This window comes from Panthera pardus, unplaced genomic scaffold, assembly GCF_024362965.1.
Source record: "Panthera pardus isolate Hobbes unplaced genomic scaffold, ASM2436296v1 HiC_scaffold_17, whole genome shotgun sequence".
Taxonomy (NCBI): Eukaryota; Metazoa; Chordata; class Mammalia; order Carnivora; family Felidae; genus Panthera; species Panthera pardus.
In genome coordinates this window covers 80382216-80395126 of record NW_026526732.1, presented here as the reverse complement: position 1 = coordinate 80395126, position 12911 = coordinate 80382216, and the positions used below count along the sequence as shown (strand labels likewise).

Here is a 12911-nt window from a genome sequence, read left to right as displayed (position 1 = left end):
AACAAAAAGAAATCAAAGGCATCAAAATTGGGAAAGATGAAGTCAAGCTTTCACTTTTTGCAGATGACATGATATTATACATGGAAAACGCAACAGACTCCACCAAAAGTCTGCTAAAACTGATACATGAATTGAGCAAAGTTGCAGGATACAAAATTAACGTAATCAGTTGCATTCTTATACACCAATAATGAAGCAACAAAAAGACAAAGAAACTGATCCCATTCACAATTGCACCAAGAATCATAAAATACCTAGGAATAAACCTAATCAAAGATGTAAAAGACCTGTATGCTGAAAACTATAGAAAGCGTAGGATGGAAATTGAAGAAGATATAAAGAAATGGAAAAACATTCCATGCTCATGGATTGGAAGAATAAATATTGTTAAAAAGTTAATACTACCCAAAGCTGTCTACACATTCAATGAAATCCCAATCAAAATTGCATCAGCATTCTTCTCAAAGCTAGAACAAGCAATCCTAAAATTTGTACGGAAACACAAAAGGCCCTAAATAGCCGAAGTAATATTGAAGAAGACGACCAAAGTGGGAGGCAACACAATCCCAGACTTTAGCCTCTGCTACAAAGCTGTCATCATCAAGACAGTGTGGTATTGGCACAAAAACAGACACATAGACCAATGGAATAGAACAGAGACTCCAGAATTGGTCCCACAAAAGTATGGCCAACTAATCTTTGACAAAGCAGGAAAGAATATCCAATGGAAAAAAGACAGTCTCTTTAACAAATGGTGCTCAGAGAACTGGACAGAACATGCAGAAGAATGAAACTAGACCACTTTCTTACACCATTCACAAAAATAAACTCAAAATGGATGAAGGACCTGAATGTGAGACAGGCAACCATTAAAACCCTAGAGGAGAAAGCAGGAAAAAACCTCTCTGACCTCTCCTGCAGCAATTTCTTACTTGACACATCTCCAAAGGCAAGGGAACTAAAAGCAAAAATGAACTATTGGGACCTCATCAAGATAAAAAGCTGCACTGCAAGGAAACAATCAACAAAGTAAAAGGCAACCGACAGAATGGGAGAAGATATTTGCAAATGACATATTGGTCAATGGGCTAGTATCCAAAATCTATAAAGAACTCACCAAACTCCACACCCGAAAAACAAATAATCCAGTGAAGAAATGGTCAGAACATGAATAGACACTTCTCTAGAAGACATCCAGATGGCCAACAGGCACATGAAAAGATGCTCAACGTCACTCCTCATCAGGGAAATACAAATCAAAACCACACTGAGATATCACTTCATGCCAGTCAGAGTGGCTAAAATGAACATATCAGGAGACTTTAGATGCTGGAGAGGATGTGGAGAAACGGGAACCCTCTTGCACTGTTGGTGGGAATGCAAACTGGTGCAGCCGCTCTGGAAAACAGTGTGGAGGTTCCTCAAGAAAGTAAAAATAGATCTACCCTATGACCCAGCAATAGCACTGCTAGGAATTCGCCCAAGGGATACAGGAGTGCTGATGCATAGGGGCACTTGTACCCCAATGTTTATAGCAGCACTTTCAACAATAGCCAAATTATGGAAAGAGCCTAAATGTCCATCAACTGATGAATGGATAAAAAAGTTGTGGTTTATATATACAATGGAATAATACTACTTGGCAACAAGAAAGAATGAAATCTGGCTATTTGCAGCAACGGGGATGGAACTGGAGAGTGTTATGCTAAGTGAAATAAGTCATACAGAGAAAGACACCACATGTTTTTACTCTTATGTGGATCCTGAGACACTTAACAGAAGACCATGGTGGAGGGGAAGGAAAAAAAAAAAGTTAGAGAGGGCGAGAGCCAAACTGTAAGAGACTCTTAAAAACTGAGAATAAACTGAGGGTTGATGTGGTGTGGGAGGGAAGGGAGGGTGGGTGATGGGCATTGAGGAGGGATGAGTACTGGTAGTTGTATGGAAACCAATTTGACAATAAATTTCATACAAAAAAAAAAAAAAGAAAAATGAATAAACAAACATTAATAAAAATAAAGCAAATGTAAAGACTTAAAAAAAAAAAAAAAAAAAAGACTCATCATAACTGCAATCTGAGTTCAACCATTCCCTGTTTCCTCATCCAACTCTCCACTCTCCAGTTCCTTCTCCGCAACCACTCTTGTCACTAGAACACTGCCCTGCACTTCAGCCCTACTCCTGTCCAAATGGTTACTAGCAATAGCCATGTGAAATAAAAGACATTTTCACATACAAGGACACAAGATTCACTCCACCTGGATTCTCTCTAAAAGGATTATTGAAGGGTTTTGTAATTTTCTAGGAATTCTGGGAAATTCAAAGGGGTATAAAAAGGAAATAGTGGTCAACTAAAATCATAATTGTGAGTAATGCATGAGGAATGTAATGTACCCTACTTCTTTCATCTAACATTTTCACCTACAATTCAAATTCATTTAAAAATTTACGGACCAGTGGACCAGGACCACCAACTAAGGCTTTTATCAGAGCAAAATATAGTTTCTATTTATTTAAGCCAAGTAATTTTTTAGGACGAAACCTACTGCTAAAAATCCTTTTATTATTATTGCTTTCTAAACAGTTTCTTGTATTAATTTATACTTCCTACCTGCATACTAAGTACCTTTTATTAGAAGAAAAAAACATTGCAACTCTGAGATGAAAGATGGCCATCTCATAATTTATACACCTGTAGGTATGCTTTCAAACCCTTATTTTGATAAAATTTGAGAAACAAAAAACTAGGTCATAAACATTACTATCATACTTCTTTTTTCACTTAAAAATATATCATAAACATTCTCTAAGGCAACAGAGTTCTAACTCATTTTGTTAAAAAGCTGTATAATATTCCATGGATACATAATGACAGCCTACCTCACCTCTCTTCCACCAGTGGACGTTAAAGTCATTCTAGTTGTTCCCATCAGAGAAACTATAAATATCTGAGCGCACAGACACACATATACACGTACATACATGTACATCAGTAGTTTTCTATTAAAAAAAACCCATCTTAAAAAAATTTTTTTAATGTTTATTTTTGAGAGAGCGAGCAACAGACCACAAGTGGGGGAGGGACAGAGAGAGTGGGAGACACAGATTTGAAGCAGGTTCCAGTCTCCAAGCTGTGAGCACAGAGCCTGACGCAGGGCTTGAACTCACGAAACATGATAATGACCTGAGCTGAACTCGGACGCTTAACCGACTAAGCCACCCAGATGCCCCCCACAAAAACCGCTCTTTAAAGTAATCCAAGTACCGCTGGATTAAAAGCAAGCATGTTCTTTTAATATATATTACCATATCTCATCCAAAAAAGTGCTAGCCATACAAACTCTCACCATCATTACATGAGTTTATATCTCCACATCCTTGGATTCTGAACAAAGGATCCAGAAAAGGGCATGCTGTTTAGCCACCACGAAAACCACCACCAACCAACCAACCAAAAAGACCCCCAGAAAACAAAAGATTACCTCAGATTACACTAACATGAACCTTTGTGAGGTCCTACTGATCCCAGAGTATGATACCCCTAAATAAAGGAAAATATACAATAGCAAAGGACCACCTAAGTCCTTTAAAAAGAAGAGTCACAAAATAAAAAAAAAAGAGTTCTTGTAAGCAAGACTAATATACAATAGTTTTAAGGAACTCAAATAGAAAGAGGAAAGAGGACAAAGCAGGGTAAAGAAATCAGTTATTTTTTGTTTAGATCACTGCTTAGATGGTGACTTCTAAGAGAAAAGAAGCACCATAGTTTACTTCCATTTTGCACTCTAAGGCTCTGAACCTTCTAAGCGGAGAAGGTTTGAAAAAGAGAAAGAATGGAAAAGTAGGTCATTGTGATTCTTTGACATTCAAGAAGATAAGTACACATCTTTCTCAGATTAGGGCATGACTAAGAGAAACCTACCAGATCCAAAAGCTTTTCCAGAGTAGGAACACAGAGAAACCAACAAAGCAAACTCATAGAAACAATTTTTTTTTAATAGAGATAATAAGAACTATTATTTATAGTAGCATAACTGACTTACCTAGAAGAACAGGTACAAAACAAAAAAATGGATAGGACAAAACAAAACTAAAAAACTTTTAGAGTGTGCAATCAATGGCAGAACTAAAAGGATCTTGCTTATTAGACTTATAATACAATTTATTACATTTAATGGGCAAGTAATAATTGGCATTTGGGGAAAAGGTATGCTTGAAGGCAGTAAAATAAAAAAATAAAGTGATAACTGATCATCCAAAGAGATAATCAAGAATTAACTATATAAACTTTATTTCATTAATGAAATAGTCTTTTAAAAATGTTAACATTTTTAATTACCAAAGGGCCTTAAAATATTCATTATGCTTATGAAGCAAAATATTAAACATCCAAGTAATTATTATTTACCTTTGCAACAGTGGGTATTTTATTTTCTTTTGGAACAGCGAAGTGTTTTCTTTTCTCTTCTGACCTGTAAGTTTTTATTTCTTCTTCTCCCTTTGCAGTTCTCCATTCTTCCTGCCTACTGAAAGAGAATTATAAGTCACACGTTAATCTAGAATTATTATAAATGATTTCTGAAAGGTATGTTCAGTGTCAGAGAAGGAATGCTACCCCTGATAATTTTCTTTTCAGGCAGAGGATATGATAACCATTTCTAAGTTTAAATGCATAGGCTATGAGCTCTAAACATTTGTCATTAAATGACTGGAATACTGGAAAGACAGATGGTCTACTTGAACTTGATACTACTGTTTCTGCTTATGGTCCCTAGCAAATCAAGTACTCAGTCCTGGGAACATGGTTATTCCTAAGGTAACTACTCCAAGGGTTAGAAATTGTATTTTTTAACATTATGTCAGTGTAGGGCTGTGATGATCTTTGGGCTGTGATGATCTCTTGTGCCCATGGATAGCTAGAATCTTAAAAAAAGAATTAGAAGAGAACCTTGAGGGTGAACTAATATAACTTCTAATGCCCTGAAAGAACTATGTCCTCTGCAATGAAAAGTAGGTATAGCTTCAGCTATTGAAAAAACTTCAACTCATTCCAGGCATCAAGCTGAAAGTGAGCAACAGAAAAAAAGTTGAAGAACATTAATTGTGAACTTTAATGTCATGGAAACTCGCTTACAATTGCAAGAGAATTTTATTTTTTACTTTATTTCCTTACACCTTTAAAGTTTTTGACCTGCAGGGCTATTTAATATTTGAACTTTAATTTTTCCCTGGAGATTTCAGTTGGAAGGGAGTTAATATTCAAACTTGGAATAGCTCTATAATGTGGATATTTTATTACTAGAGTATATGAATGTTGTCATTTTACTTAACTGAAGAATCTCTAATGCAGCTGGTCATAATTCTAAACGGAAAATAGAGTAAATTTAAATCTTGTAAAAAGAATGGCCTTGATTTAATTTTTTGTTTGATCTTGATTTCTTATTTATTTTTTTAGTTTATTCATTTTGAGAGAGAGAGTGAACAAGCAAGCATGCACGCAAGCACATGCCCAAGTTTGGGGAGAGGAAGAGAGAATCCCAGGAAGGCTCTGCACTTTCAGCACAGAGCCTGAAGCACAGCCCGAACCCACGAACCATGAGGTCATGACCCTAGCCAAAGTCAGATGTTTAACCGACTGAGCCACCCAGGAGCCCCATTATTTATTCTTTTTAAATTAAATTTATTGGAATAACCATAGAGTCACATATAGTTTTAAGAAATAATACAGAAATTCCTTGTCTCCTTTACCCAGTTTTCCCCAATAGTATTTTGCAAAACTATAATACGCTATCACAACTTGGATGTTGACACTGATACAACATATTAATACTATTCAGAATTCCCCAGTTTTTCTTCTACTCATGTGTGTATGTATATTTAGTTCTATTCCAGTTTATCAATGTGCAAGTTTGTGTATCCATTACCCCAGTCAAGACAGAGAACATTTCCATCACTACAAAGATCCCTTGTGGTATACTTTTAATTATCATGCCCACACCTTTGTATTCCCTCTCAGCACCTCCTCTCCACAAAGTCTAGGACCACTAATTGGTTATCCACCTCTATACTTCTATCATTTTAAGAACAGTCCATAAATAATAAAGTGTGTAGCCTTTTGAGACTGATTTCCCACTCAGCATTATTTCTTCAAGATTCATTCAATCTGTTTATCAATAAGTCATTCCTTTTTATTGCAAAGTAGTGTTCCATAGTGTGGATATAGCTAATATGTTTAACCATGCACTCACTAAACGACATCTGGATTGTTTATAGGTTTTGGCTATTACAAATAAAGTTGCTATACACTTTGGTACAGGTTTTTGTGTGAACACAAGTTATCATTTCTTTGGGATAAATGCCCAAGATGCAATTACTGGATAATATGGTAGTTACACATTTAGATTTCTTTAAAAAGTGCCAAACTGCTTTCTAGAGTGGCTGTAATATTTTACATTCCCACCTGTAATGCATGAATAATCCAGTTTCTCCACACTCTCCTTAGCACTCAGTGCTATTATTACATTTTAGCCATTCTGCTGGGTATACAGAAATTATTTCCTTGTGTTTTTAATTTGCATCTTGCTAATGGCTAATGTCAAGTATCTTTTTATATGCTTACTTGCCACCTGTATATCCTTTTTGATAAAATGTTCTTGTCTACTGCCCATTTTCTGACTGGCTTGTTTTATTCACTGCTGAGTTTTGAGAGTTCTTTATATACTATAGACAATAATCTGTTAGAATCCAATCAGTGCATTTGCATTTAATTTTAATTAACGTAATAGGTCTAACCCACTTAAGAGCCTTCTAGGGGCAAACTGTAAACTACCTACCAGGGGGGAATATCCCAGGAAAATTCTCAAAGTGAGAGTACTAAGTATTGGGGGAAAAGCTCCAGGAAGTCATTGGTCACAGCCTTGCTTGACCATCAGCTCAATGGTTAAGCACAATGTAAAAAGGATAAAAAGACAACATATGAAGAGAAATACATCTTCCCCACTCCTCTGGTTTCTTCCCAATCTTATGCTCTTATTTGCAATGTATACATTCTGTTCTGCATTTTAAAGAATCAAACCTGCTTGCCTCACATGGGGTGAAATACTGTGATCCAGTGCTACTGGTGTTTAGGGTTCAGGACTAGGAACACAAGTTCATGCAGATAAAACCCTCATCCTCCACAGTTGTAGCAATAATAAAGAGTAACATTCGGATTTCATATCCCATTCTTTTTTGTTTTCAGTTACTATAGAACTATTGTTAAAAAGATGCGTGTTACTTATACCCCCTTCAAACCTTAACATTAGAATTAAAAGGTAGACAAAAATCCAACTAAAAATATACCATGAGGGGTGCCTGGGTGGCTCAGTTGGTTGAGCGTCTGACTTCGGTTCAGGTCATGATCTCATGGTCTGTGAGTTGGAGCCCCGCGTCAGGCTCTGTGCTGACAGCTCAGAGCCTGGAGCCTGCTTTGGATTCTGTGTTTCCCTCTCTCTGACCCTCCCCCGTTCATGCTCTGTCTCTATCTCAAAAATAAATAAACATTAAAAAAAAAAAAATATATATATATATATACACACCATGAGAGTTAATTTTTTATTAACATCTGGGTAGACTTGTCATCAAGTAACGTTGCTGTTCAAATTTATACTTTATTTCTATAATTAATCTTAAATCCTGACACAAATTTCAAGTATTGTCCAATCAAGAAGCATAATCTATATAAACATTCAGGTTAAAAGGGTTTTTAATTTTATTTATCTATTTATTACTGAAGTTTATTTATTTGAGAGACAGACAGAAAAAGACTATGCACGAGAAGGGGAGGGGGGCAGAGAGAAAAGGGAGGGACAGAGAATCCCAAGCAGGCCCCATGCTGCCAGTGCAGAGCCTGATACAATGCAGGGCTCAACCTCAGGAACTGCAAGATCATGATCTGAGCCGAAATCAAGAGTCGGACGCTTAACCGACTGAGCCACCCAGGCACCCTTAAAAGTGTTTTTAAATTTTATCATTACTATCTTTTGAGTTCAAGTCCGCTTATAAATGGATTTTTGTTTTTAGAAGATTAAACAAATTTTTTTTAATGTTTATTTGTTTTTGAGAGAAAGAGAGCATGAGTGGGGAAGGGACAAACAAAGAGGGAGACAAAGAATCTGAAACAGGCTCCAGGTTCTGAACTGTCAGCACAGAGCCCGGCATGGGCTCGAAGTTGGGAACAGCAAGATCACGACTTAGGCTGAAGTCAGATGCTCAACCAACTGAGTCACCAGGTACTCCACATGTGGATTTTTTACAGTAAAGTAGTATAAGTGCATTTTCTCTTCCTTTTGATTTTCTTAATAACATTTTCTTTTCCCTAGCTTACTTCATTATAAGAATACCATACATAATACATATAATACACAAAACATGTGTTAGCTAACTGTTTGTGTTATTAGTTGAGCTTCTGGGTAGTCAAAAGTTATATGCAAATTTAGTCATACAGGGGTCAGCATCCCAACTCCCATGTTGTTCCAGGGTCAACTTTAAGTTAGTACTAGCTGGGTTCATATGGACCACATTCATGAATAATGCATTAGTAAATCAAAAGAAATCAAAAGCAACTGGATATAAAGTTCTTTCATAACATGGACCTTCAGAACAGAATTATATCAAATCAAAATTTATATATGTATACATCCAAATATAAAAAATAATCATTAAGGAACCATTTTGATATATAAAAAATTATTATATAATGTATTACCAATAAATACCACGCATTTCACTATATTTATAATTCCACTATAATTATTTCATTATAATTTCACTATAATTACCTATATATGGTGTGCAGAGCAAAATCCATAAAAAATTATAACTTCATGAAATATATGTGTTTTTTTTTGTTTTTGTTTTTTTAATTTTTTTTAACGTTTATTTATTTTTTTGAGACAGAGAGAGACAGAGCATGAACAGGGGAGGAGCAGAGAGAGAGGGAAACACAGAATCTGAAACAGGCTCCAGGCTGAGCTGTCAGCACAGAGCCCGACGCGGGGCTCGAGATCATGACCTGAGCCGAAGTCGGACGCTTAACCGACCAAGCCACCCAGGCGCCCCGATGAAATATATGTTTTAAAATATAGTTAAACAAGATAAACTAAGATTTAAATATGCTGCTCACCTTAACCCCCCCCATCCACATCTTTCACATGAATCATTTGCATGAATCATTCTAGAAAAGGACATAATTGAAACTTAACTTTCCTTCAGAGTCATGGCTAGTTTAAAACACTAGCTCTTCAGATAAATTTAAAATAAATTAGAAATTTGAAAAGGTACTTTGAAGGCTATAATTCAAAATGAACATAAACAACTGCAGTACATAAACTTCACAACCCCCCTTACCTGGCTACACCGGCTGATAGCTCAGGTACCACAACCCTTCGACTCCAAGCTACCAGATCCCGCTCTGTGGCTATTTCACTCCTTGGTGCATTGCTGTGCATCTGCCGTACACCTTCAATTTGTCCACTACGTCTTAGTCCTACATTTGGTGGTGAATGAACCTCTGAGGTAGAACTTACAGAGCCTAAATGAAAAAATTAATATAGTAAGTTCTAGTTAGAAACATAAGCTTATAACAGAAAAAACAAAATCTATACTATCTTCCACATGAAACTTCATATTAAGGCAAACAAACTACCAAATCAGGAACCAGACCACAGGCAAAAGTTTAATGAAAACAAAACACAGTTATTGAGTTAATTAAATAAGCTAATGAATCATAACTACTGACTGTAAACATGTAAAATCATTAATTTTTAAAATATGCTTTGTACTCTGGGAAACCTATGTAAGAAGCAAAAACAGATAAACCCAAAATATTTATGGTTCATAAATTTGCTTTAACTTTTCTCTTAAAATAATATGTTACAGTAGGGTGACGAGATATTTGAGAATGTGGAGTGTATTTCATACACTATTGAATACATTTATTTTTTAAGTTTTTCTAGGTTCTACATGTTTACTATGGGAAATCTGAAGAATATATCTATTTAAAGACTCATTATCTACAGTTTGAAACCTTAAGAGGGTTTTCTTAGCTATTATATGTTTTTAAAAACATGATCATTCTGGCAGCCAAATATTTCATTTAATGGATGTGCCATGAATTTGTTTCATCGCCTCTTTACTGTTTAAACTATTACAATTTTTAAAATATTTTACTTAAAGCAATCACTGCTTACCTCTATTTAAACGGCTGGTATTACTGATACCTGCTTCACTAGAACGTCTCAGGTCTTGCTCCTGTTGTAGTCTTTGAATCATGCTGTCCAGTGGGCTGATCTCCTGGTTTGCTTGCTGACTTAAAACTTGATTCAGTCCTATTTAATACCACATAAAATGCTAAGGACACTTTAGTCCACTAGTCAAACCATTTTACTAATTGAGCTCACTTTGAGTCCTGAATTAAACATAAATTTTGCTTGAGTAAGAGACCTAAAATGATTAATTTGAAATAATGGCAGTAAAATGCGCGCGCACGCACACACACACACACACACACACACACACACACACACCAGGAACATGACAACGCAAACCTAATTTACTACAAATAACAGTGACATGGATAACTTACTGTTTACCATGATTCAGGCACTCATATAATCCTCACAATAATTCAGTAAGATACGTATTATTAACTCCACTTACAGATGAGAAAACCAAAATAATTACTCAAAGTCACATATCTGGTAAATGGCAAAAGTAGGATTTCATCTTAGACCAGTTTCTTTTAAAAAAGGCAAATCTCATTACCCAACTTTCTCAAAAAAACTTTACTGCTTCATTTATTCACCAAATCCTTGAGTGTCTATTATGTGTTTGGAACTATACCAAAGAAGTGAGGATGCAGTGGTGAGTAGAATTCAAGGTCCTTGACTTTAAGTGCTGACATCCTAATGGAAAAGTTGGAACAATAAATCCATATAAAAAATGCAGACTGAAAAATGTTAAAGATGATAATGAGAAAAAGAAAATGGGGAAGAGAGATGGGAACTACTTATGGTGAGTCAGAAAAGTCAAAGAAGCCCTCTTTGAGAAGGCAGCATTTGAGCTAAGACTTGAAGAAAAAGAATCAGTCGTCCAGGTGAAGAGCAAGAAAGTGAACACTCCAGACAGAAAGTAAGAATTGGAACAAAGCCTCAGGTAGGTAGGAACTTGGTGTGTTTTAACCCACCATAATTTTCCAGCATCAACTTTCACCTGTATCCGTCATATGGGACTACTTGACTCTTCTGCTCTCCTAACAGGATAAACACCTTTATGCTTTGGAGATTTTAACCACAATACTCCCAGTTCAAGTATAAATCTGAAAAACACTAACTTATCCTTCAAGCACCAACTGAAATGGCAACTCTATGATACTTCCTCTGTGAAATCTTTCCAGACTACCCCTGAAACACTTAGCTGCTATCCTCTTTCATTTCCTCAAGCCCAATATAAAAAGGAAGCCCACTAGATAGTTCCTCAAAAGCATGGATTGCTTTATTTACCTTAATATTCTAATTTTAAATAGGGATATAAGAATGTTCAATCCTGCTGAATAGATAAAAAATGTGTATTGAGATACATGAAAACATTGCCATGAGAAAAAAGGAGCAATTAGTATTGGGTGTGTGGGTATTTAAGAGATGGGATTTCTAGAGTGGGCTGGGAACAGAAGATACAAAGGACATTTTGAAATGAAGAATTAGTAGTAAGGAAGGTATAAGGAAAGGGAAAATTACATGTATTAATAAGCACATAATGTTATTTCATTTTATGAGAGAAGTAAAATTCAATGGGATAAAATGAACTTGCCCAAAGTCACAGAGCTACAAAGTGGTAAAAGTAGAGGTAAAAGTTAAAATGCCTGTGGATGTTCCTTTCCTGTTAGGCTGCTGGGTAGTGTCTCATGTTTGAACATCAGTGACTAATCTGATAGTTCAAGTTATAACTGAAGCAGCATATTTAAAAAGTGCACTGCTCAAATACAAATTTAACAGTGTAAAATATAAACTGCACTGAAGCCAACTTATTATCATAACAGCCATCTATTTTTACCTAATTCTAAGGGATTTCCACAATAAATTTAATTGCAGATTTAGATTTACAAATAAAAATATAGTTACAAATGATGCTAAAAATATTTTCCTTCTGTCCTACATTACACTAGGTTAAGTCTAAAATAATGGAAAAAAAAATGAAGTTTACCTTGAATTTTGTGACCTAGAACACTTAATCTTATGACTCACGTTGAAGCCATAATTATTGCTATGGGTTCTCTTGTGGTCCTGTACTAAAAACTGGTGTCTAACTTACTGTCAAGAACAGGAGCACTCTTTTACTGTAAGGGCAGCTTAGTATGGAAGAAAGAATGCACTAAAAGTCAGAGCTGGATTTAAAGTCCCGGTGGTTCCATATACTTAAATAAGACATGTTACTAAATTTTCATTTTCTCAACTTTTAGAATAAGGATGCCATATATATATCTATATATGATATTATTTATGAAAGTCCAATACAAACTGTTAAATGGAAGAAAAAAGTGATAACCATGATAATCATGTTGCATTGGTATTTTAATTATTTCTCTTTCCTTGAAATCCCAGCCTAGGTACCTATTTTGAGACCTGGGCAAGATTTGACCTTGCCAGTTCCCCTCCAAGAGACTGAAGACATTTATCTTAATTTCAGTCCCATGATCAAGACTTCTTTAATAATTGAGACTTCTCTAATTTTATACTTGCCTAGATTTCTCAAATACTACCTGTTCTCTAATTTGAATATTTGCCTAGAGTTCTCAAATACTACCTGTTCTTAGATTCTTTGAGTTTGTGCTATGTCCATGTATGAGACATTTTAGTTTCACATATTTCAGACAT

At 35.5% G+C, this 12911-nt stretch overlaps 1 protein-coding gene and 1 long non-coding RNA gene across 4 annotated transcripts in view; one reads left to right on the top strand and one right to left on the bottom strand.

Annotated features, from left to right (window-relative positions):
- Positions 1 to 12911, bottom strand: part of PHIP (pleckstrin homology domain interacting protein) — a 138469-nt gene that overhangs the window by 53590 nt on the left and 71968 nt on the right. For 2 of the 3 annotated variants that reach the window (XM_019442703.2, XM_019442704.2), the window contains exons 18-20: positions 10230 to 10367; positions 9388 to 9571; positions 4409 to 4526 (exon numbers count right to left, since the gene is read on the bottom strand). In XM_019442703.2, the coding sequence (XP_019298248.1) occupies positions 4409 to 4526; positions 9388 to 9571; positions 10230 to 10367 (440 nt within the window). The remainder of the gene's footprint in view (positions 1 to 4408; positions 4527 to 9387; positions 9572 to 10229; positions 10368 to 12911) is intronic. The other variant, XM_019442705.2, reaches the window with a different exon arrangement.
- LOC109263320 (uncharacterized) overlaps positions 1 to 12911 on the top strand; it is a 35255-nt gene that overhangs the window by 5515 nt on the left and 16829 nt on the right. The gene's annotated exons all lie outside the window — the stretch shown is intronic.